General features: G+C 42.7%; 1 protein-coding gene across 1 annotated transcript; it reads right to left on the reverse strand.

The window, feature by feature from the left end:
* Nucleotides 1-1866: 1866 nt before the first annotated feature.
* On the reverse strand, nt 1867-27523 carry LOC131139639 (leucine-rich repeat and immunoglobulin-like domain-containing nogo receptor-interacting protein 1-B). Its single transcript, XM_058089425.2, has 2 exons — nt 27253-27523; nt 1867-4808 (listed from the first exon to the last, which is right to left on the reverse strand). The coding sequence occupies exons 1-2, from the start codon at nt 27262-27264 to the stop codon at nt 2949-2951; spliced, it is 1872 nt and encodes a 623-aa protein (XP_057945408.2). The 5' UTR covers nt 27265-27523; the 3' UTR covers nt 1867-2948.

Genomic DNA, 27523 nt, shown 5'->3' on the forward strand with positions numbered 1-27523 from the left:
CTTATATACTTATTGATTACTATGAAGTTCTCACAAGGATAGGAACAACTAGTCTATATAAGTATCAAACCATTGAACATGAACATAAATGTTTAGAAGTCCCTTAACATAGAAGTACACGTTCACAAATTATTGTTTTTTTTTTTTTTTAATTATGAAAAAACACTGACATATCCTGTTATTTATGTGCTGGAGTCTTACGATGCAGAACAAAGTGTAATTTAAAGGGATTTTTTAATTTATTTTGCCCATCACTCACAATCCGTATGTGAAACATGAACACTTATTTCTTTCGCTTTTCTGTGCATTAATATACAAGAAAACAAGTTAATTTGAGCTTACAATGCTGTCATTGGGATACACCTATTTCAACTGTGAATCCCTTCAAATAAAATTAATTAATAAGTACACTGATGATAACATGTAATAGTTGCAGTATGTTGCATTATTTTGATGATTTAAAACACTACCGAAACTTCTTTTCTCGGCGCATTCATACACATAGTTATGCTAGTTCTGTCAACAACAGCAGCAGCGACAACACTTACAGTGTCCGCTCCCATTGTGATGGCAGTGTGTTCCAGACAAGATGTGTGCTCCAGTCCTCAGGTAAAAAATGCTGATGGCTTGTTGAGTCTTTGTAGCAAAATTGAGAGGTACATATCCACTTTTCTGTCTGTGAATGGCGCTGAGGCGAGCGGTCAGCGAGTCGTCGTCTTAGTTAGTTTGAATCAATGTGTAATAAGGATTGTGAATGATGGGCAAACCTTGACAAAAAGTCCAGTTCTGCTTTAACCATGTTACTGAGTTCCTATTTTTGCGGGGGAAAAGTTAATTGTTTTGTGACAAACTCAATAGTAATTGAAACTACGTGAAACTAACTTCATCATGATAAACAAGTAAAGTGAATTGAGTAGTACTTAACGCGGGGTCTGGTCACTTCCTGGCTAATGCTAGCGTTAACATCAGGTGAAGTACACAGCATTATGTTAGCTGCATATTTGAGTTGGCCACCATATTCGCAGTGTACAGTAAAGTTGTTTTGCTGCTTCAATGTTTGCATAAGATTGACATAATTTATTGTTTTGCTTACCTGATTGGTTAGAAGAAGTCTGGCGTAGCGCATCAAAAATGGGGCGAATAGTCCGGCGTGGCGTGTCAAAAATGGGACACACTTTGTACTACACTTGGAGGTATTTAATCCTGTGAGTGTTGCCTCCTCCTGCGCATAATCCTCCTTCTTTTTGCACAATTTCAGCCAAACTAGCGAGCGCTGTCGCACACTGTCCATGGTTGAGGGTGGGGCAAGTTGAAACAGAAACAAACACATCTTCTTGGTTGGTGTTTGGCCATTTTTGTCCAATCAAGAATCGGAATTCAGAACCGGTAATTATGGATGATCGATGCCCAACCCTAATAATATAAATAAGGAATTCACGGTTGGGTGTGGAACCAATTTACCGCGATAAACAAGGGATTACTGCACATGGGTTGCCATGCGCAGCTTTTTTTATGAGTTCTTACCATTTACCATCCATCCATCCATTTACCATAACAGTTCCAGTCCCAGGATACAACTCTTCATGCATTTTGGATGACCTTTTGTAGGGGTGAAAAAGAAGTCCACCAAAAAAATGAAATGGTATTTATTGAATTGAACTTCCCCGTCAAAACTTGGGAGCAAATTATCTTTGTGTGAAGTTAGACTACCCTTATGAGAGTAATAGAATATATTTTTGGTGACAATATACAGTATAACCTCAAGACTTAGTTACAGAGTAAATTTTACATATTTGATGTAACACCAAATTGTAGTTGTTTTGGAATTTCAACAACTTGGAAACTCGATAAACAATATACCCGGTCTCTTGTTTGGTCAAAAATATATTTGTTGATGATGATCCATTCTTGAGGTTAATATTCTCAAATCCCACAGCCATGTAAAGCATTGCTTATGTGCAGTAGCATAATGTACAAGGAAAGACTAAAATATCTGTAAAAAAAAACATTTAGAAGAACATATCAAAACAGATACAGGAAATATGGCAGGAAATATCTCACACTGTAGTACTCCTATTTTTCTTGATCTGTGTGTTAACATGCACAATATTTATTTTAGTGTAACCAGATTAAGGGAATTCTCATTTGACATAAACTATTAGACCAGAATAAATATAACACAGCTTTCAATATTGGATGAGCACACAATATGAGAGACAGTTATGTTTTAGTGGTCTCTTTTGAATACAGTATCTTTTTCAAATCTTTCTGACAAAACAAACAAGTACACAAGATTGGAGGTAGTAAACAGGAATTATATGACAAGACTGCTTTCCAACCAATGCATACAGTACTACTGTGAAATTTTGGTTTATTTATTTATTGTCTAAATTATCTACATTATATAAATTTACATACTGCCAAATTAATAATCCAAAAACAAATGTCTCCTTGAGATTGGACGAGAGAGCAAGATAAGATAGTTCATGTCACATTCAACTATTGTTTTATTAAGCTATTGTGCTTTGAAAATTTACAAGTGTGCAAACGCTTAGCAATGTTTTGACTAGTTTTTGTTTAGTCTGTGTGCTAAAAATCAACCTACCTGCAATCCGACTCCTGTCACTTCTCACTCACACATCCTCATCAACAATTACCTTAATTTGGTTACATATAGTCATCAGAATTGTGCGCATGTTAACATACTTGAGTATTGCCAGTACAGAAATTCAACATTTTCTTTTTTTTTTTTACACTTTTTGTTAAAAAGAAAATCAAAATTAACCAAGAAACAGTAATTGGGGTATATTGGGCCAAGATGCATTTGCTGCTGTGCAACTGCTATCTCTCAAGTACACATTTGAAGCAAGATGGCCTGCATCCCAACTTGTAGTCTTGCATCCCAACTTGAGTTTTTAAGTCTACACGACTTGGCCACATTTTGTGGTTCACATGATTTTCATATTGAATTGTATGGAAGTCTCGGTCGGACTAGCCTCTTCTGTGTCTTCTTTGCGTGGAACATACTCAACCTCTATACTTGGCTTTGTGTTGTCTTTTCCTCGGCTCCACAGAAACAGAATTACAAGACAGAACAGTACAACGCCAAGGAAAGAAATGAACCCCATGGTGGTTGCAATGATCAATGTCTTAACATCAAATGGAAATGGAATCGTGGTCCGGGTAACATTCGCACCGTCATCACTCGGCTGGTTGGAAATGAAGGCAAATGTCTTGTTTGGTTGATGAGGCCAATTCGGGGAGTAGCTATGTACAAAAAGATGGCTAACTTTGGTGTCATTGCCTGCTGCATTGCTTGCAATGCACAAATAAGTGCCGTTGTCTTGAATTTGGGCATAACGAACCTCCAATGTACCGTCATCAGACACAGACAGTCTTGACCCCATAGTTTTGGTGGTAATGTAGTCTTTCTTCGGAGAAAGCCACATTATGACAGGGGCTGGATCACCCTCAGCTTGGCAAGCAAAGCTGACTGTAGTTCCTTCATCCACATGGCTCTCTTGAGCTTTGTTGTCCACAATTTTTGATTTCTGGCAAATGAAATAATCAGAAGGGAGGATATCTGGGAAGTCTTTGAACTCCTTTCCATGCACAATATCAGGTGAAGCACAGATGGGTTGCTGTCTATTAAAGTTTAACCTCCACCTCCGGCGGAAAACCCAGAGCAAGCGACAGTCACATGCCAAAGGATTGTCATGCAAAGCCAGCGTCTCCAGATTGCCCACTGAGTGGAAGACAGACTCCTCCAAGGTGTTCAACCCATTACTGGAAACATTGAGAACGTGCAGATGGTTTAGTCCTCGGAATGAGTAAGGTTCAACGGCAATTAATCTGCCACCAGCCAAATGAAAGGACTGCAGCTTTTGTAGATTGTGAAGTTGGTTTCCTTCAACAGTATGAATGGGATTGAAAGACAGGTTCAGAAATCGTAAATATCTTAGGTGACTGATAGCTTGATAGGGAATAACAGTAAGATTACAGTTTGTGATTGCCAACGAGGTCAGGTTGATTCCAAACAAGCATTTTGGGGTCATGGTGTCCAGGGAAGGCATATGTGATATTTCCAGTACTCTTAGCCTATACAGCCTCTTAAAGGAGTAGTCCCTTATGGCAGTGATGTTCAGATAGCGTAATCGAAGTGACAGCAGGTTGTGCAGATGGCTCAGGGCATCAGTGGGCACAGACGACAGCTTATAGCCCTCAATGTTGAGGGTTTCAAGATTGCTGAGGCCATGAAACGATCGTGGTGAGATGAAAACGAGGTCATTGTCACCCACTTCCAATACCCTTAAGTTATAGAGTTCCTGGAACATGTAGTCCAGCAGAATGACAATTTTGTTCTCACTAATATCCAGCTGTGTAAGGTTATTGAGGCCAGTGAACACACCCAGCTGAATGAGCTTGAGCTGGTTATTGCGCAACCCAAGGGTCCGTAGATTCACAAGGTTGCTAAAAGCTCCAGACTCAATGGATGAAATTATGTTTTCATTCAGTTGGAGCTCCTCCAGCTGTGGGTAGTTGATGAATTCCTCAGGCCCAAGAAGTTTTAGGCGGTTCTTACTCAGATCAAGAAGCCTTGTTTCAGTGGGGATGCCTTCAGGAAGAGTAGCCAATCGTCTTCGATGGCACACAACTGAGCGTTCCTGGGCATTGCAGTCACATCGGGAAGGGCATCCAGTGGTCGAGCCAGAAAGGACAGTGCCCAGCATCAGAATCAGGATGGGCTGCCAGCACGCCACCAAGTAGCTGTGCCCCCCTGCCTCAGCAGTGACCATCCTACTGCTACCCTATAGAGCGAGAGGAAAAAAATGTTAATCGGTTGTACACAAGTGCAGAAATCATCTCTGTATCATTGATGCATATACAGTCATCCCTCACCAATTTTGCAGCTTCACTCTATCACAGTTTTTCCAAAATATCTATCAATAAATCATACTGTTTTGTATTTAAACAGGGCCTGAATAGGGTCAATATGCATATTTAAGCAAATGATATGTACTTTTTGCCAAATTTTGAAGATTCATTCATTTTCTACCACTTAGCCTCACGAGGGTCGCGGGGGTGCTGGAGCCTATCCTATCCAGTCTTCGGGGCGAGAGGTGGGGTACACCCTGGACTGGTGGCCAGCCAATCACAGAAATTTTGAAGATAATTTCACTTTAAAGACCCATTCTCTTGTAGCCCCTTGATTTGTTACGTCATCCCAACAATACTTGTTTTCGGTGTAATCGCCGGTCAACATCACAAGAGTTTTAAGGACATTTTTTGGATGTTTTGGAGAGAATGGCAAGACTTTGTGTCCACGGCTCACAAAAATGGTACAAAGAACTGGACCAAAACTGGACCATCGAAGTGCTCATTGTTATGCTCGCCGGATATGAACATAACTTGCTTCACCCACAAAAGTGTCTGAGAGCACAGTGCATACACAGCTTTCACTGCTGATTGGCTGTCACTTGGACGTGGCTCTGCGTTAACCAATCAGATGGTGGGTGGGCCGATGCTGCAGACAGAGAGGCTCAGCGGCAACAGGACCAAAACAACCCAATTTTGAATTGATTTCTTTTCGGCCGTAATTTTTTTTTGAAAATGGCTGATGCCGGTATGTATCAAAATGCTGAATTACAGCCGATATTATCGGTGGGGTTGATTATCCGTCAATCACTCATCACTCATATAGTGTTTTCTCCACTGGTAATAAGTCATAAGGTGTCAGTAGTGTTAATGTAATGTTTGTCAGACAACTCGCCCATTTTCTATGCCGCTTATCCTCATTAGGGTGTTAATGAGCCAATCATAGGCACATATAGACAAACAACCATTCACACTCACATTCATACCTATGGACAATTTGGAGTTGCCAATTAACCAAGCATGTTTTTGGAATGTGGGAGGAAACCGGAGTAGCTGGAGAAAACCCACGCATGCACGGGGAGAACATGCAAACTCCACACAGAGATGCACAAGTGGACATTTGAACATTTGTCTTCCTGATCTCCTGACTGTGTGGCCAACATGCTCACCACTCATCACTGTGCGGCGCACTAAGGAAATATTGCATTTCTAAATAAGGGCTCCTACTCATTATCCTAATTAATGTTTCACAGTGGGATTTGGAACCATTTAACCACTATGAACATACGCTTTACTTTACATACTTTATATACGCTAACACTGTGACACACCGGCATTTAAACAATTTTGAGCATCTGCCAAAATAGCCAAAAACTGAAAAAGCAAAGTCTTTGCCAACACAACACACCCAGTCCTTGCTAAGATGTTGAACTAGCAATAAGATAACCGAGAGCTGCCAAAAGCTGACCAACTGAGGACAAGGGATTGCATGGGATTCTTTTATACTTTACGTTATACAGAAATGTGTCTGAAAATTGGAACAAATTAGGTAGCCATATTTTATAGGCTGTCAAAGTACATATATAGCACTTTTAAATCTTTTGGCTGCCTCCCATTCTCCTTTTAGATATCACGTTTAATAATAGTGAAGACAAGAAAGGTTATTTTTGCACCAAATTATTTTTCAAACATTCATGGAGTGCATTAAGGACATGACAACTTTACCTTAGAAGAATATTTGTAATAGTACATATTGATGAGTGAGTACACCACTATCTGTATCTATTCACTCATCTAAATGATCTTTATCCATATCTGTACTGTAGAGTGGGCGTGGAAATTGGTGGGGCTTACATCAGTACATTATTTTAATTCTGAAATTGGCATGGATTGATGTGAAGTTGCTGTATTTATTATTATTCGGCTATATGTGTACTGTGTATGTGTGTAAGTGATCTGTTAGACTTTATATTTTTTCATGATCTGTGATTCTTGCAAACATGCAATGCTGGCAAACAGGGAAATCATCTGTCAGCCTTGTTCACTGTATTTTTGTAAAAAAAAAAAAAAAAAGTTCAGTACTCCAGGCAAAGTTTTCCAAGTGACTTTGTCTCACTAGCCAAATTAGACGGGAGCAGACGGGAAAAAAAAAACAGCCAGTGACACAACGAGCCGTATACAGCTCTCTTGTGAAATGCACCGCGTACAAAACAAGTCTAAGATTGCAATGTGCATACTGCAATATATTGAGAGGGGTGTAACATTTGACCATAGCCATACAGGAAGAGTGTTTGATGCAGCAACTGTGTAGGTGCACCTCATGTTGTGGCGAATCAATGCATCAGTCAATCGGTTACTGTTACCACTGTTTGTGTACTGCCAACTAAGTAGCACACCTGTTTTATGATGACTTCATGGAAGGAGACAAAAATACATTTCAAGGAAAAAATTGGTCATACTTCCCTTGATGCATAAGTGACTGACGTAACACAAGCCTGCACGTTTCCGGTATGTTTATGAGACAAGTTTACCAAGTAACTTTAGATACAAACCAAAATAGAGGCAAGCTGAAGAAAACCCAATTAAGTGGAAGCAGTGTGACCAACGTTACACAAGCTGTTTTTAACTTGCAGATTGCACCGTGTACGTGAATGAGCCACTGCTCAACTCCTCTGTGGCTACTGCCAGCAAAGTCTGTCTAGGGAGAGGCAGTCACTCTGTGTGATTGGCCAATCACAGAGCATGAAGAGTGAATACATAGAGCATTTTCTTTAAACATTAATGTGGATATCTTTTATAACGAGTATCCGGCCCATCCCTAGTGGAAAAGCAGTTCCTTCTAGTGTTCAGGCAAAAGTAGGCAAAAGTGTTACTTTTTGCAAATTGTGAAAAAAAGGGGAAAATATCATTCAGGGACTTCTCCACAGTGAAATCCCATTGTTGAATAAGGCTTTAAGTGAAAAATAATATTGCTAAGAATTAATACATAAAATCAACGTGTTTATCTCTTTGCCACATAATCACATAATGTGATTTTACCGTGTCAAGGCAGAAATACGAATGATTATGTGGTCCCTATCTTTGCTAATCGAAAGAAAACGAATGCAAATGCTGCGGTGATTTTCTTACCAGAGCGCATGCATGATTTATGATGCAGACTGTTGTAAGGACAGAGGAGCTATCTGTGTAATCCGGCCTTACAGCACAGATCTTCTCACTATAACACTTCTTTGTTTTGACCTTGAGATAGTGCTCAGACAAAAACAAAAGATGCACATAAATCGTCATAAAAACAACCAATGACTTCATGAGGTGTTGTTTTGCATTTTGTATGATCATTTTAAAGTATACTTTGGAGTAGTGAGAGGAAATTAATATTAATCAATATATATAATAATATTAATATAATAATATCAATATATCTCCCTCAATACTGTGTATTGAATTTCCCTTCGTTTTTCTTTTGAATTGGTGTAGTTGAGAAGAATATGAGTGGACTATTTATGCTATGACAGCTTGCATCGCTCCCTCTGACATTGTTTTTTCATGCCTCTGTTCGCTATTGCCACAGGGTTTGTAAAAAGAGGGATAGAGGTCTCCACTCTGAATGGTTTACCAAATGTCTGCAAGCGGAATAGAGATGGATGAATCAATCCAGATGCATCAGTGCATTCAGGTTTTTCTGTTGTTTTAGTTGCTGTTCATGCGGTATGCCGCTCAAGATGACTTTTTACTTTCAAACAAAAATAAAATAACACAAACACCAGCATATGTTACCAATAGTAGTTTAAAAGAACAGACGAGTCTATATTTTTCTCAATTACAAACAAGATTGCATACAAATTGGCAAAAGTTGAAATACTGCCCGAATAAGATGACTATCTGGTATTTAAGTACATGTCTGTAGCGTTCACACACAAAAAACCAGTCCCAGAGAAGTGACCCACAATTTTCAGTGGCGCCGTTATGATTGGCTAAGCATTCAGTGATAGTAACATCAATTGCTAAACTTTGTCAAATTGCAACATATCGCAACTACATACTGTACTAATACCATAATGTGTGTAGTTTACATGCTCAAAACAGGATTTGCTGTAACCTTAGCAGAGCCCTCTACGCAGCCACATATTTTTTGGGGGGAACATGGGAGGATACCGGATAAACGACCTAACTGAAAAATGACATTTGCTAATTCTAAATAGGGGTACCCAATTTGATATTGATATTGGATATCGTTCTGATATCGGCTAAAAAAACAAGTATCGGCCTGCATTTAAAGTCTAATACTGGCAGTCAGATGCAAGTAGTCCACAGACTCAAGTGCAGCACTTCTATCTGGCAGCAGCCAGACACAGCCCAGTGTGTGCTAGCTATAGCAAGGAGTGGGAGTGATGTCGGCAGTGTGGCCGCCTGCAAAAGATGATGCAGCTGTGTCTAAAACGTGTCATGTTTCCATGACATTGCATTTGAATGTCGTTGTATTTTTGAAGCACCATCACAAACAACGTCATGATGGCAAAAAGTCACTCCTCGCTTCACTAAACACTTCGAGCCTCGGTGTATGATGTGTAGCCTCCACTATATTATCATAAAAACAACACTGCAGGTTGTAAAAAGAAAGAAATGGGTCAGTTTTCTAATACTTACTGTTGCTGACTATTGTTCTCTGTTTAAGTGGTATCACGTCATCAATCCTTTTCTTACATTCCACACTACATAATATGGTAAGTCATAAAAGTGTGATTCGTGCTGACATCGATACCAATATCTGCCGATACTCAAGATTTGGGAATCGTATTGCAAGTGAAAAGTATTACTGGGTCACTCTTAATTTTACATAATGAAAAGACATTACAGCAACGAAAAAAAAAAAAAAACGAAAGTCTTCTTGCAAATGTAGAAAGAACACCAATTGTAGTTGTTGTTCAACCTCTGAATAGGAATATGACATGTATTCAAATGATTCAAATGCTAATATATCAATGTGGTGGGGGTTGGTCAGGGAAGAATTCTCACAATAAATCATATATTTATAATTGTATGAAAAGATGTATGGAGAGATGACACACTTATTTTTTTTATTCATAAACAAATGAAAAAAAGGGCTCCAACAACAGAAAGGACACTTTTCTCATGCAGGACAAAAGGGCAGGTGCTTGTGCACCACTAGGGGTCTCGCCGTGCATGTGTCTGTCTGTCCTTTGGAAGAGTGAGTTTGCCCTTGGTCAAGAATGGTGGGCACTGCACCCAAATATTCTGTTTATGTTCTACTAAAAATATAAAGCATTGATTTAATCAGTAGTTTATTAAAAATGATACAGTGTTTAATAATGAATGATCATCATTTGTTCGTTGCTAATGAGACTGTGTGAATGCAGCAGGGAAATCACACCTCAAAACTTCAGAGGTCTATACTGAAGCTGTATTGATGCATAACATAAAGCACTGCTTGGCTCACAAAGAGTCAGCTCAAAGCACAGCGACATCAATATCAGGTGAGAGATTAGCTTGCATGGATTTCCCTGCTCGAAAAGATATTAGTTCCACAACAGCAACACATAACTCTTAATTATTGCAAAAGATGGACCGCTGTGTCATGCATCTGCAATGTGCTTCACCTTCACATTACAGCTGAGACGTGGGTGTATATGACCAGCTGTATGACTGTGTTAAAATGTGACTTCAGAAATCTGCTGCTTTATGACAGAAACCATTTACATTATTTGGTATGGGAAAAAAAACATATCAGAGGAAGATAAGGTACACTAGAAATATAAGTGTCATGCAGATATGATGTTTATAGAAGTTCTATCGTAAGCGAATGCCCTCACACACAAGTTGTGTGTCTGAATGATGACTGAAATGTGTATATTGTGTATAAGCTCCACAGGCATTCATCTTCAGCTGTGTTAACTGGACAGGCTGGGAAGCTGATTTTCTGATATGAAGTTTTTTCATATCAGCAGAACACATGTTTTTTTTGGATCATTATTCACTGCTTCCATGGTAACACAATGGAAACAGGATGCTCACTGTACGACAATCTGAGAAAGTCTGTGCTTTTTGTTCACTGCTGCTCTGCTGAAATAAGTAAACGATGTGAACACTAAAAACATCCTTACTATAGTTTACAGTTCATATGCAACAACTCACCACCTTCTTGTTCTCTCAATCTACAGAGATCTGAATAAAGACTTTTTCTATTCTATTTATTGTAAATACTCACAGGTGGATTGAACATTTCATGATTGAAATTGTAACATTCTTGAGATATATTCATTTATTTTCTACCGCTTATCTTCACAAGGGTATGCTGGAACCTTTCCCAACTGACTTTGGGCGAGAGGCAGGGTACACCCTGGACTGGTCGCCAGCCAATCACAGGGCACATATAGACAAACAATCATTCACACTCACATTCATACTTATGAACAATGTTGAGTCACCAATTAACCCAGCATATTTTTGGAATGTGGGAGAAAACCGGAGAAAACCCACACATGGATGGGGTAGGACATGCAAACTCCACAACGATTTGGCCGAGGGTGGAATCGAAGTTGGGTCTCCCAGCTGTGAGGCCTGCGTGCTAACCACTGGCTTGCCGTGCAGCCCCTTCTTGAGATATAGTGATGATTAAAAAAAAATAACCTTGCATAGTTTGGTGTTTCTTGACTGATGATTTAATCCTAGATAAATAATAAATTTAATGGGTGGCGACACAAAAATCTGACAGGAATATAATGGTTTTATTGAGTGGGTCAAATGTTACCTCTAATTGCATCTTGCAGAATGATTTGCCATGGGAGTCACTATTGATGGCAAAGGAACTTTGGAATGCAATAACATTTGTTGCCTATTGTTACCGGTTACCGGTTTCAAGGTATACCATGGTTAAAAAAGTCACAGTTCAATGAAGATATTTCAAAATAACACATCTTCGAGATCATGATACTGTGATATTGTTGCTCTTACTGTCAGAATCTCATACCGGCACATGCCTATTTCGAACACACACCTGTTCCAAAGCAAGAAGCTAGGCTATAGATAGGGAGCCAAATTCCATCCATCCATCCATTTTCTATTTGGTTTATCCTCACCAGGGTTGGGGGCATGGTGGAGCCTATCCCAGCTGTCTTCAGGCGAGAGGCGGGGTACACCCTGGACTGGTCGGCAGTCAATCACATGGTCATCTCTGTGTGGAGTTCTCCCTGTGCATACCTGGATTTTCTCCGGGTGTCTCCGGTTTCTCCCACATTAATTTGTGAGTATGAATAATTGTTTGTCTGCGATTGGCTGGTACTCCACCTATGTTGGAATCAGATTTTTTCATAGAATATTGCATTGCCATAGCAATGGACTGCGTTCAATACTGTCAGATCCAGGTCCATCAACTTCATTAATGCAAATATATTATTTTTGCTTGGTTTTTAGTTCTATCATGAAAACCCACACAAGGCTAAAATAAAATGGCATCGTCTAATGTGAGCCTCAGTCCCTGAATCAAATGCTGGAGAGAGAAATACTGTTCTGGTTGAGATACTGAGCAGCATGGGATCAGTCTACCCTTGATCTTTATTTTATTCAGGCAGGGTTTCAAGAGTGTCAGGCACATTTCAATACAATAAACAATAACAGCAACCGCTATTTAATGCAACTGCCTGAAACAGCATGTGCATTTTTGTATTAATTGTCAAATACATCATGCATAATTGGAACTCGACGGCAGTTGAAAGTATAATGCCTACTAATGAGTTCACACTTATCAGCCAACCACAAGGAGCCACGGCATCCATACGGAGTATATATTTGGCTCCTCTTGTCTCATGAATCTCCTTCAAAGAGAAGAAAAAAAGAAAGAGACGCTCGCTGAATAAATATAAATATGTCGGTGTCTTAGGGATTTACCTGTGATTGCTCACATTTCTCTGTTTGTCATTACTACTAACAGAATGAATGTTTTAGCATTTCTGTCAATTACAGCACATTAAAGATGTTTTAAAGACATTAGTAAAGTAGTAACATTGGAAATCAAAATCATTTGGATGGTACGCTGTGAATACAAGGAGATTGCCATGGCAGTCCCAGACCATTTAGTTATTAGCCTCCCCGGGTCTCAGCTTTTTGAAAATGTGGACCCCAGAACAATTTATTTGAATAACCAAGGCTAAATACCTCAGTGTTATTTTTAATTAATAGGTCTATATTGTATTTCCTATTTTAATGTTACATGAGGTTCAGTTTTTATTTTGCAAGTGTAGGGGTTCTCAGCGGTGAGAAAATGTAATTAACTGCCTTCATCCTCAATGCAGGTAAGGTTCTCGGGGTGATAGCAAGAAAAGGTCAGTTCTAAGCCAGGTAGCTGCTTTGAGCAGACAACATCGGGTAGACTACAGAACATCATGTGAATGCTTCTCCAAAATTCTAACACCTGGTAGGTGGAATTGGCCTTCATTCAATGCAATGCCTCACATATTTTTTTTCCATATGCAATAATGATAGCCAGACATTAGAACATTAACACATGCAACAATCATTATATAATCACTAAGAAATTATGAATTTGTGAAATTTTACCTTAGTTTGGCCTAGATTGCTGTTGTGCAAAATACACATTTATTTTTTCAAAACCAGTATATTTTCACCATGCATTTAAAAAGATTATTAAACTATTTTGACGGTATAAATGTGTCACATCATGTAAGCACTTTGTTGCACTGCATATATGTGTTCTTTTTTTCAGTGAGTTGTCTTCTTTTGAAATTTATGATCGGAAAGTTGGATTACTGCAGGCAAGACAGGCGGAAAACGCGCCGTATCAATGACTTTGGCCAATTGCTACACAAGGCGAGAGGCATGAAGTGCCATCATAAGTGTGGTCATAGGAAACGGTCGTTTGGAACAAGAGGCTTGTTAATGGCTTTTTAGTAGAGATGCTCGATAGTGGCTTTCTTACGAATATCCGATATACTAATATTGTCCAGCACTTGTTTTCCAAACTGTTATCAACTGATACCGATGGTGCAGCTTCCCTCACACTAATGTCAGGTACAAATTATGAAAAATACCCCAAGTGTTATATTTCTTTGAAACCTCTAGTCCAGGGGTCAGCAACCTGCGGCTCCAGAGCCGCATGTGGCTCTTCAGACTCTTTATTGTGGCTCCCTTTGCGATGCTTGAATATTTTTAACACCCGAGTGGGGAAAATGCACGTCTTTTGTAATGAGTTTTAAAAAATCCAACTTTGTCTGAGACCATGAATGCATCCTGAGTGAGTTCTGACTGCTATCCAGTTCAGTACATGAAGAAAAACAAGTAATACTTACCTACAAATCTAAAAAATAAATTCGAGATAATTTAAAAACAGCGGCATGGGAACTTGTTTTTACGTTTACAGTAGTTTACACATACATTTATGTAAGTTTATCTCCAAAACTAGCAAGAGTACTCCAACTCGTCTTTTCTTATCTGAACTACTTTGATACCCCCAAATTCCCTCCAATGTTGTTTTAAACATACTATATGTTTTGCGGCTCCAGGCTATTTTTCTTCAGTGGGCATTGGGTAAAATGGCTCTTTTCATAGTAAAGGTTGCCGACCCCTGATCTAGTCTAACCAAATATTTTAAAAATCATGACCAACAGTCCATTAAAATAACACATTCTTATCAATAAATATAAATAATAATTTCACATATAAGAATTGAATGAAATAATGCTGGTAAATTTGGTAAACTGCACATTTCTATGTAGCACAAACATTCATATAAGAACAAAGACAAGTGCAAAGTATGAAAAATTATGAAGATATTATAAGCTAGGCTCATTTAGTAAGTCATGCAAGAACAGAGTATGAACTAAACATATTGGAAGTAAAAGGAAGATGCCCTATTCCCCCCTTGCATAGCCAGCGCATTCATTGCAAACTGCAGTTTTACAGTTTGAAAGCAAAACTGTGCCATATCGTCTAACATACTGAGCTAGCAAGCTTGTTCATATGTGAAATCATCACTATGTCACGTCCGGTTGCCCTTGCTTTGTGCCTCTGTCTCCCTCCTGTCCATTTCTGTTGCTCCAGATCGCTTGCTCCTGGCTGGAGGCGGAGCTGCTGAACGCACCTGAAGCTGATGACCCTTGTCCAGTACTTAAACTCATCTCTAACAGCTGGCCATCGCTGGATTATTCTCTTTCGCCACCCGATGCTACGAAACCCTGTTTGTGTAGTTTATGCGTTCAGCGGCTCTCGCCTCCACCAGCCTTGCTCTGTGTGTTTTTATTCCATGGTGCACCCTTTTCGACACCATCGCCTTTTGTTACCCTTTGGACTCAATTAACTCTTGAGAGTACTCACCTGCCTCCTGCCTCCGCGTTTGGGATCCAGGCCTAACCGAGAACGTGACAGAATAATCCCGCCAACTGAATGGACCCCGTTGACGCGGACCCCGTCAAAGAATCCCTTCATCTCCAAGCCATGGGCCTGTCCAACCAGGAGGAACAGTTTGGCGTACTTGGAGCTAGCGTACAGAACCTAGCGGAGCAACAAGACGCTCACATGGCCGCACTCGGGGCTCAGTTCGGCGCTGTGCTGTCCGGCATTCAGGTCCACCCGGCTGTCGTCGCACCACAAGCGCCGGATCCTCCTCCTCCTTCGGTCGCAGTCTCCAGCTCAGCAGCCACGTGTCCCCAACTTTCGAGACCAGAGCAATTCCCTGGGGACTCAGGTGACGTGCGCACCTTTTTAACCCAGTGCAAGCTACATTTCAAGCTCCAAGCTGCCGCTTTCCCTACTGAGCGCGCCCGAGTGGCCTTCGCCACCTCCCACCTCACAGGCAAGGCGGGAGCCTGGGCCACGGGCGAATGGAGCCGACGCTCAGCCATCTGCTCCTCTTTCTCCACTTTTGCGAATGCATTGGAGCAAGTTTTCCAACGAGACCCTCCCGGCCGTGAGGCTGCCTGCACCCTCCTGAGACTTCGCCAGGTCAGCCGCGTCTCTGATTATGCCATTGAGTTCTACGTGCTTGCGGCGAAGAGTGACTGGAACCCTTCAGCCCTCCTGGACGTCTTTTCCGATGAGCTCGCTGAGCAGACAAGGGACCATATGATTCCCCTGGAGATGCCGGGTGACCTGATTGCCCTGGCGGTGCGCATCGAGAAGTGCCTGGACTTCCAGGAGCAGGACAGGCGCCGCGCTCCCTTCCTCGCGGCTATACAACGTGTCTAAGCCTGAGAGGGATGCTCTCGAAGACTACATTTCTTCCTCGCTCGCCGCTGGTCTCATTCGCTCCCTTCGTCCCCGTTAGCTGCCGGTTTCTTTTTTGTCGAGAAGAAGGATAAGTCACTCCGCCCTTGTGTTGATTACCTCGCTCTCAATAATATGGTTATGGTTATGGTTTTATTTCATTTGAACATGCAAGCACACTCAGCAGGTGTGGCTGGTATTACAGAGGCTCCTTGCCAACAAACTCTTTGTCAAGGCAGAGAAATGTACGTTCCACGCTCCCTCGGTTTCTTTTCTGGGGTTCATTGTGGAGAAGGGGACACTTGGAGCCAACCCTGCCAAGATCCAGGCTGTGGTCCAGTGGCCCCCTCTTACATCAAGGAAGGACCCTCAAAAGTTTCTGGGCTTTGCAAATTTTTACCACCGCTTTATTCAGAACTTCAGTCGGGTTGCAGAACCTTTGAACAGGCTCACATCCACTAAGAGTCTGTTTGTGTGGACCCCAGATGCTAATGCCGATTTTGAAGACCTTTATTCGCATTTCACCTCTGCTCCTGTCCTTGCTCGCCCTGACCCCCTGTCTCAATTTTGTCGAGGTTGATGCTTCTGTAGCGTCCCCTCGTAGTCATGTGACTGAGGAGAGGGCTTTTGGGTTCTTTTAAATCAATTAATCTAATTCTGATCAACTCAGTTTTAACTATTTTGAATTTCTTTTAACTGTTTAAGTATGCAGATCCTTAGTGCTAAACGAAATAGACAGGTAAGTAAATGAATTCACACAACACCACTTTTCGAAAAATAATTATCAATTATTTAGTAATTAATTCAAAAGTTGTGCAATATATCAAATGTCAAAAAAGAACATAGTCTTTACCAGAATATAACATAACATGTCATCCTTAGTTACAACCTGGAATAACACCGGTCTTACAGTTACTTGAGCTAATAGACACCTATACTAATTTGTGGGCCCACAACACACCACTCACACACTCACACTCAGACACTGTCCTCCAAAGCCGGCAAAGCTAAACACCTTGTTAACCCCACACTTTACGTTGCAGGCCTGGTCGTTGCTAGTGTTCGTTGTGGCCCAAAACCAATACGGCCCCTTCACTCCTTGGAAAGCAAATTAAAAGAAACGTGTCTCTGTATATTCCGATGTCAGTCACTCACGTGCAGGAACACAGCAGATCCACAGATGTTTATGTCCAGCCACAGTCTTGCATCCCTCGTTGTCAGAAAGCTACGGTAGCCGGGAAGCCTTGGTCGTTAGCTCTATCTGGGTTGTCCTCTTTGTGTCTTCTGGATGAAAACGAACAGACTACCCCACTCAAGGTCTAACTGGAGAAGTTAAACTAGTCTAGCACACTCGGCTCACTTGTTGCGAACAGCCTCTAGACTACGCCTGCAGAGCTGTTAGCATGCGCTAACTTGTTGCACAATAAACGATACCGAAACGCCTTGTGGAGGTTCCTTTCTTCCGTTAACGTGCCGATGGTCTTCTTCTACTGATTGTCGTGGAAACAATCATTAAAAAACCCCAAACACACAAGTTTTGAAAAGCTGCTTATCAAGAAAATACAGACTGCCTCTGTCCCTTTTCGTTCGCACACCTCACGTTAGCCACCCCCCACGTCGCTCACCTCCTCCTCCCTCCTTTTCCTCCGGGCTCGTGTTCCACTCAACTATGTCCCCACTGGGTTAACCCCTTAAATGCTGTCACAGAATACACAGAGAAAACACTGCTTTTTAACACAAAACAACACAAAATAAAACTCCTCAAACTAATGATGAAATACAGATTATGTTTTATACAAATACACCTTTTAAAGGCTTTTAACACTTTTAAACAAACCTCTTTCATTGTTGTTTTGTTTTGTTTGTTTTTTTTTATACTAATTAACATAAACAATAGCTTTGGCTGGGTTACACTTCCAACACCGGCGTGGGAGCTGTCCTCTCCCAGCGCTCCACCACAGACCACAAGCTGCACCCCTGCGCTTTCTCACGTCGCCTGAACCCGGCAGAAAGAAACTACGACATTGGCAATAGGGAATTATTGGCCATTGTCTTGGCACTGCAGGAGTGGAGGCACTGGCTGGAGGGTTCTGAGGTCCCCTTTGTTGTACTCACGGACCATAAAAACCTGGCCTATCTCCGTTCTGCTCACAGGCTCAATCCCCGGCAGGCACGCCGGGCGCTCTTCCTAACCCGGTTTGATTTCTCCCTGACCTTCCACCCTGGCTCCCGAAACGGCAAGCCCGACGCCCTCTGCAGGATGTACTCCCCTCCCTCGGACGAACCTCCCAAAGAGACCATCCTTCCTCAGTCCCGTATCCTGGGGGGGCTTCAGTGGGAGGTAGAGAAGCAGTTGATGGATGCCATGGAGAGTACTCACCTGCATCCTGCCTCCGCGTTTGGGATCCAGGCCCAACTGAGAACGTGACACTCTATTGGCAGAAAAAAACGATTCCACTGCATATCTAATATTATCGGACAGCCCTAGTTTGTAGTAAAACTCGGAACAAAGATGTAGTTTCTGTGACTGAAGTGATGGCCAACGATCATGGTTTAGTAAACGATTCATGGATATACAGTATAATTGGAAGGTTTTTACTTTCTAACTTTTTTTAGCTTATGTAAGTCTGGCTTTAACATGGAGGTTTCCATTCACCAATAGAAGACATTGCATATAACTTTGCGGAGAGGAAATACAGAAAATCAATGTGTGGAATGTGTCACGGTTGGCTTGCGAGCTTAGCGATGCGACCCCAGGATGCAAAGAGCAGGACCAAAAAATGTAGGTAAAAGGAACTTATTGGCATTTAAGGAACGTAGACAGCAACTACGGGCAAACCAAACACAAAGACAATTAAGCCACAAACGAAAAGAGCACACACCTGAACTAAATAGGGAGTGGAAATTAGAGACAGGTGTGTGAACTGAGTCAGAGCAGAAGGGAACAAGAAAGGAAGTTGAACCAAAATAAGGGCATGAAAACCGAACTGAGGCAAAGAAGGAAACTAAAGGAGCTGTCACGAGAGGGTGACGCCCACATCGTGACAGTACCCCCCCCACTTAAGGACGGATCCCAGACGTCCAAAAAGTCCACAGACAAAGAGGGATGGGAGGCGGGGGGACCGGAGGTGGGTTGCTGGCCGGACCTCTCCGGAGGTCGGCCAGGGTGGCAAGGCCACGCAGGAGAGCGGCCCGCAGGGTGAGCAGCCCGAAGGGAACCGGGCTCCTCTGGAGGATGGCCATGACGGCAGGCCCAGCAGAAGCCATGGGTGGACCCCTCTGGGGGCCGGCCAGGGTGGTGGGCCTGGCTGGGGAGGCCCGCCCGCCGTGGAAGAGGTGGCGCCGGAGGAGGCGGCTGAGGCGACGGCGTGGCGTCCCGCTGTGGAAGAGGTGGCGCCGGAGGAGGCGGCTGCGGCGACGCCGTGGCGTCCCGCCGTGGAAGAGGTGGCGCCGGAGGAGGCGGCTGCGGCGACGCCGTGGCATCCCGCCGTGGAAGAGGTGGCGCCGGAGGAGGCGGCTGCGGCGGCGGGGCGTCCCGCCGTGGAAGAGGTAGCGCCGGAGGAGGCGGCGGCGTGGCGTCCCACCGTGGAAGAGGTGGCGCCGGAACACAAGGAACGGACTCTCGGTCTTGGCTGGACTGTGGAGCAGAGGAACAGCACAGTGAGTCTTGGCCGAGAGGTAACCTACCGGACAGCACATCCCGGCCAGCTGGGAGAACCGGTTGTGCTGGAGGTCCGGTGGGCTGTTCCTCCTCGGGCGACCAGCAGAGGGCATCGTCCCCACACTCCACGGACGGGGTGTGATGTGCGTCCTCCGACGCACTGCTGGTCCTACTAGCCCCCCCTTCCGAAGGCGGATTCCAGACGCCGTATGCTGCTGGATGTGGAACCTGGGACGGGAGGAGGGGGACCTGGAGGAGGGTCTTGAGTTCAGCCCGCTCTGCTGCCCGGACCAGGTCTACAAGGGACCTCAGGCGGGGTTTGGGCTCGGGAGGGGTCTGGAGCATCAAGCCACTGGACAGGAGAGCCAGGGGATGCTGCGGCTTGGGGCTGCGCGACTTGAGCACAGGAGGAATCCGGGGAGTCACGCAGCTTGGCACGGGAGCCGGGGTTTTGGAACCCTTGAGACTGCACGGCTTGGGCACAGGAGGAATCCGGGGAGTCACGCAGCATGGCATGGGAGCCGGGGTTTGGGAACCCTTGAGACTGCGCGGCTTGGGCACAGGAGGAATCCGGGGCGTCACGCAGCTTGGCACGGGAGCCGGGGTTTGGGAACCCTTGGGGCTGCGTGGTTTGGGGACAGGAGGGATCTGGGCCGTCACGCAGCTTGGCACGGGAGCCGGGGTTTGGGAACCCTTGAGGCTGCGTGGTTCGGGCACAGGAGGGGAAAGTGTGCCGTACTCCTCTTCGTGTTGCATGGGGGGCAACAGGGAATCTGAAAAGGTAGGCGGCTGGGGCTCAGCGGGCTGTCGTAAAGGGGGCACCATCACTAGTGGTGTGATGGGCCGGCACTCAGCGACAGCGTGGGGGGTTAATTCCGCCTTGGCGTGGCATGGCGTGGAGGAAGGGGGTGCCCTCACCTCACAGCCACGCAAACCCTTTGCAGAGGTCGGCCGAGACGTGCGTCGGCGTCGTGGTCGGATCGGCTTGTCCATTGCGGGTCCCGAATACACCCACGCCATGGGGATGAGCGTGCCGTCCGGCCCCCAAACCATATCCTCCAGCTCCTCCAGGGTAAACATGGCTGCTTCCTTCTCCAAGGCCTTGAAGATCTGCCAATGAACATCGAAATCGCTCTCCGCGAGGTCGTCTTGTGGTGGCTTCATTCTGTCACGGTTGGCTTGCGAGCTTAGCGATGCGACCCCAGGATGCAGAGAGCAGGACCAAAAAATGTAGGTAAAAGGAATTTAATGGCATTTAAGGAATGTAGACAGCAACTACGGGCAAACCAAACACAAAGACAATGAAGCCACAAACGAAAAGAGCACACACCTGAACTAAATAGGGAGTGGAAATTAGAGACAGGTGTGTGAACTGAGTCAGAGAGCAGAAGGGAACAAGAAAGGAAGTTGAACCAAAATAAGGGCATGAAAACCGAACTGAGGCAAAGAAGGAAACTAAAGGAGCTGTCACAAGAGGGTGACGCCCACATCGTGACAGAATGCTTTTGTGAGCCCCCCCTGATTTATATGGCAGGGTCAGTGTGAGCCAAAGGGACTCAACCAAACTGAAATAATTGACTGAAAACCTGCAGACAGGCTTTAAAACGCTCTAAGTGCAAGCTTATACCATAAAAAGTATTATTTGATATCCTATCCTAATAGGTTCTTTAAGAGCTTTCTAGAGAAACTATTTGCATTGTATACGTATTGTTCAATTCAATTATTACATCCTAGTCCTATACAGTCTGGCCTATACAGTCTGTATTGTTTGATTAGGTAGATATCTCTCATATATATCTCATATCTTTACTGATTCCAATACCAACCATGATAGTAAATTTTGTAATATTCCTTATTTATAAATACAATATTATCGTACTTTGAGCATAGAACACGTTTACAATCTTCTAAATATGGATAATTGTGAGATAATTCTAATCTGCAATAAAATTATTTGTTCTGTTTTGGTGCGTGTGTGTGTGTCTCACAGAACTTACTGACACCTAGTAACCAGTGTAGAATACTATATACAGCATCTCAATGCATCTTCTGAAGTCCTTATATTTGTATTTTAGTTGGGTTTTCTATTTTTGTGCTTTGTATGCTGAATTTATGCAATAATATGTCAATATGCATATTGGTAATGTAATAATAGGCTCTATTAAACCACAAAACAGCATGGTTTATTAATTAATATATTTTGAAAAAATGTGAGAGTGAAGTCGCAAAATCATAGTCATAAATCAGACTCATACCTATTTGAGTTTTTTTCCCTTTTTAAAGCAATTTCTAAGACAACCTATTTATTGACCTTCATAGAAGGATAATGACATTGTTTCTTTGCCTCAAAGTGTGTGATAGCAAGAAAATGTGGAGCATACTGTATGTAAAAGAAGCAATACATCAGGTTTTGTGTTAACAGAGAATCATTGTGTTCAAAGTCCATTGGGTGGCTTTAATTAGTTGCTGCCCCAGTCCAGTTTGGGGAATATGAAAATATAACAGTAATTAATCATTCACATTTTTTCCACTGACGAAAACTAGAGCAGTAGTGCCAGACATACAGACGTATAGTTTATAAAATAAATTATAATTTTTCCATTTTATATATAAATATACGTGTATATGTGTGTGTGTACATATGCATATATCTATATGTATGTGTGTATGCAGACAAAGGAAAATCAGAGAATATTTTTTCTCCTTGGTCAGCTCAGATGTGTATTATTGTGATTTAGACTGTAAAAACATGCACATTAACATGAGGCAGCCACAGTCCTCCAGCTTAACGACCCTTGACTTTTATATTTGGTGCAAAGATTTTATTATTAAAATGTTTTTTATGACTTATTTAAATGAGCGAGTTGGCCGCAGAGCAGCAGTAATTTGACTTTCTAAATGCATTCGTTGAACACAAACTTGAGTACATAGTGACAGATCTGCCTTGATGGTCACCTCACCACATTCCAAGTCACTGTTGTAGTCACTTCCTCTTTTCAGGATGGCTGATGTTGCACATAAGATTAGGATGCGGTCCAGGTTTGCTTTCTGGGCCAGGGTGGTGGAAGGGGAGTAAGTGGGATCCTAAAAACACATCATACCAAAAAAGGGGATTGTATCCAATGCTATGTGTATTCCTGGTGGGCCTTGAACTATGCAGAAGTCCTCTATTAGCAGACAAAGATGCTCAAGACACAAAGTTTTCAAATATGTACAAAAATTGTCTCACTCCAAATCATTGTGATCTTTCGAAGCAGTGATATCAACATCAAAATTACTACTGCTATGGAAATGTGTCGTTTTTTTCATTATGTATTCATCCAATTCACTCCAAATATGGGATGCAGTAGTCTGTGTCTCATTAACATACGGTATGTGGCCAGGGGCCTCCAACAGTGCTGCAGTCAATATGTTAATATTTCTTTTCCCGGTGTGCTGAGTGTGCTGGCCTGAGCTCTTTAAACAGGCGGTTGCACATGTTCAAGATGGTTATCGCGTAATATATAATATAATTAGTTACGTTTCTTACACTTTCAAGCATCAAGTCCCTTCTCATGCCTTTCCTTTTTATTTTTCTTCCTTTTTTCATCGGCTTCTTCTTAAAGAAACTGTAAAATGTCATTTGTGTCAAGGAACTATGAAATTCTCACAATTATTATTACAGAAAGAATAATAAAGATAGACAGTAATGCCTTGTCTGCACATAGGTCGAGTGGTTAGCACGCAGACCTCACAGCTAGGAGACCAGAATTCAATTCCTCCCTTAGCCATCTCTGTGTGGAGTTTGCATGTTCTCCCCGTACATGCGTGGGTTTTCTCCGGTTTCCTCCCACATTCCAAAAACATGCTAGGTTAATTGGCGACTCCAAATTGTCCATAGGTATGAATGTGAGTGTGAATGGTTGTTTGTCTATATGTGCCCTGTGATTGACTGGCGACCAGTCCAGGGTGTACCCTGCCGCTCGCCCGAAGACAGCTGGGATAGGCTCTAGAACCCCCCGCGACCCTTGTGAGGAAAAGCGGTAGAAAATGAATGAATGAATGAGTAATGCCTTGTTTATTGCAGCTAATTGGTTCCAGATCTGACCATGACGACTGCATTTGTGTTAAGTCAGGGGTTAGCAACCCAGCCGCTTTGTTGTTGCTAGCATTTAACACCCGTGCTAAGGAAACATGTTTGTCAACAAATGTAAACTGAGTTTACATTTAATTTACATGGATATTTATGTCAATTTATCTTCTATATTAGCAAGATCGTATACTAGCAAGAGTACTCCATCAACCCCGCTTTTTCTCCTCTGAACTACTTTGATACCCCAAAATTCCCTCTTCAATCAAAACTATGGGAGACTCACAGTTCGTTCTGCATGTGACCATGTTGCTAGACATTTCTTCAGGCATCAGGTATAAACTTTTGAAAGTTTATAAGATATTGTTTTTGAATTTTGTTTTGTGGCTCGACTTTATTTTCCTTTAGTGAGCGAGGAGGTAAAATGGCTCTTTTGATATGAAAGGTTGCAGACCCCTGTGCTAAGTAATATTCCTAAATCATAGAAAACTTGTTCACCTCCTAAATATGAGTTTTAAAATTATTAGAGCCCTCTAGACATCCCTGTCCCTGTCGTCACCTTTTCACCCATTTTACCCAATAAAGTACACATCATCAGAGACAATAAAGAATGAAAATAGTCTACTGCTTGTGTGTGTTGCTATGAATGTGTCCAAGCTTCAACACAGACACATTTACAGAAATACATACAAGTCTAACAGCTGGAGAACTTACACATCAGAGCGGCGTGAAATGATGGATAGAACTGCAAGACCGTAGATGCCACTTTTCTTCAGTACCAACTGTGATGGGCCAGCCACACCATCAGAATGCCAGGTGACAGACTTCTACAACAACTGCTATATGGTCAACTACACCATGGCCAGAAAACTGCAGTGGGTTAAAAATGGAGAGGACCTGCTCAAGATAACGCTCAGGAGGTGTGGAATGCAGCACACACAGCTAGAAAGCTCTGCCTCGGATCGTACTCTCTGGAGGCAACTTTGTCATGCTGGACAGGAGCGAGGAGAGGAGCGAGGTGGGGGAAAGGAAATGCCAGAGGAGGAAGATGGTCACTAACTTCATACTGTATGCCCCTATTGCAATAGACCCTGCAACTGTTGTATTGGACTGTTCAGTCACCTCAAAACTCACTAATGGTAAAAGTAATAATAATAATAATGCGCAGTGACATGTGCTTTTACCCTGTGTTTCTGTTTGGGGGTACGTCCAGGTTTTGTTGTTATTTGGACTCTTACGGCTCTCTTTGTGCATCTGCAGATGTGGACCTCCCTTGAGTTGGGCGGAGCTACCTGACGGGTGCAGCTGTTGCCAATCGTCCTAATTTCCGGTCTCCTTCTTAAGGCACTGAGCTGCGGCAGGAGGGTGCTGGATTATTCCTTTGTGGACGTGACAGCCCAGCTCCTAGCTGTGGCCCTGCTCCTGTGCCCCTTCAGCGTTGCTCACGTCTCTGCCACGCACCCTCCTACCCGTCCGGTAGCCCGCGTGCCTCTAAGACTGCTTACCTTTTCTCGTGGTGATTTGTTTTGTGCCTGCTTGAACTCAGTTACGGAGCCCCCTCTTTTGTGCTCCGTCGCCCTTAGTTACTTGTACCTCACTCGACTGGACTATTAAAGTTGTTAAATCTTACCTGAGTCCTGCATCCTAGGATCCAACCTCCGCGCCACGCAGCCAAGCCTGACAAATAACATCATTGGATATGATGGACTACCATTAGGTAAGCTAATAAATGTGATACGAACATGTGCAGGAGGCAAAGTGACATTGGGGGTTCACTGTTGAGTTTTCGCTTGGGGTGGATGACAGTCACAACAGTAACCAGTGTTATTATTATCACAATGATCATTTTGTTATTGTTATTATTATTGTTCCTTTTGTGAGATAATGCAAAACTGCAATAAAAGCTTGTTGTTCCAGAGATCAAGTCTGATAGTGGTGTGCTTCACTGAACAGTGAAGTAACAGTAACATTGACATCGAGTGACCAGTGTAGAAAATCACATTTGTATTTTAGTTTGTTTCGTAAAATAAATAAAACACTTAAATCTTTACAAAATTATCTTACATGCCTATTTTTTAACTAATAATTGCACATATTCAACAGTATAATTCATTCATTAATATATTTTGAACAAAGCCGCAAAATTCGAACAGCAATGTGGAGAGGGACATTCTTAAGAAACTCTAAGAAAAACAAAGACTTGTGGCATAACTGCATTAGTTCGCAAATACGTGCAGAGTCAACCGCTGATGGTGGACATCGGAGGTGGGGAACAATGACTTCTGGTTTCATACTAACAAAAAGATGGACTGTGATAGAACTACGTAATAAACAGCTGGACTTGACAACCACATTGTACGACAACCCAAAAAGTGTAAACCAAAAAACACTCTAACCAGCGGTGTATGCTAACCAAGGTTCTTGTATATTACTAACATTACTAAGGATTGCCAAGAAAAAAAAACGAATGTGTTGCTCATTTCTTTCCAGAGAAATGGTGTTGAGCAGCAGACATGCATAAGCAATTCTCATAGCATTGATTCTAAACAGTCATCACAATAAAATCATGGCTATAGCTTGGCCTTGACAATAAAGAGTAGACCTTTGACTCCGAGGTCAGGTCTGCATGAGTTATTAATGCAATGTTAAAAACCGAGAGACTGAAACTGTCTCCCTGCAGGAGTGTTGCAGCCACAGTTACGCTTACGCAAATATTACATGCGGTAGGATTTTAAATCTGAGAGATCATCCATAGCCTGCATAAATCATCAAACAAAGTCTAGCCCTCTTCCCCTAAGCCAAAGCTCCGTACCTCCACCGCCACCCATTGATATGACTCGTGGCAAATCAGAGGTTTCCTCATCAGCACTGGAAACAGCCAACAGCAAAAGGTAGCACTGAATAAATTAAGTGTGATTCTGGCAGAGTTTACTGGCATTTGAAGGAACATGAATGTTAATGAGCCTAGCAAGCATCAAATCTTTCCTGGTACAACAGGGGAAAAAAATCTAAACAGCTACTTCTCAGCCTGGCACCTTCAGCTGTGACAAAAACAGAATGCACTGTAGTTTTCCCTGTTTGTACATTCTTAAATTATAGTGTGTGTGTACCAGCATTTCTGTATTGATGGTAGCTTTCAGACATACTTGCGGACCATGAATGTGTGTTGTATACACATTGCATATAGCTCAAAACAAAATGAAAACCATTTGAATGACAAAGCACAAATAAGATCTGAAGCTCTCCTCTGTGAACAATTCTCCCTCTTTCTATCCCTGCCGCTACCTACCACCCAATTTTATTCCTGAGATCAATTTGCTTACTGGCTATCATATGGCCCCACCACTGCACCATATTAAATCTGATCCGATGCCTCAGAGCTCAAAGCCCAGCATAGAGACAGAGTACTTACCAGGACTGTCATGCAGAGAATTCTAATTCAGGCAGCTCCATGTTGCTAAGGAAATACAGAATGCCTCCAAAAGCATGGAGACAGGGATGCAGCAAACAAGACAGGCTCAGATCTGAGGGCTAAAGATGAGAATCCCTTGTAAATTGGGGCATCCGAGACATGTCTTTGTCCTTTCCAGATGAGCTCAATCCAGCAGCACTGATGGGCTGACATGTAAACACACAGGCGACTCTGCTGCCTCGCACACACTCACATGCATGCTGCACCTAGC

Source organism: Doryrhamphus excisus, linkage group LG13, assembly GCF_037039965.1.
Source record: "Doryrhamphus excisus strain RoL-2023G ecotype Guam linkage group LG13, RoL_Dexc_Guam_v1.1, whole genome shotgun sequence".
NCBI lineage: Eukaryota > Metazoa > Chordata > Actinopteri > Syngnathiformes > Syngnathidae > Doryrhamphus > Doryrhamphus excisus.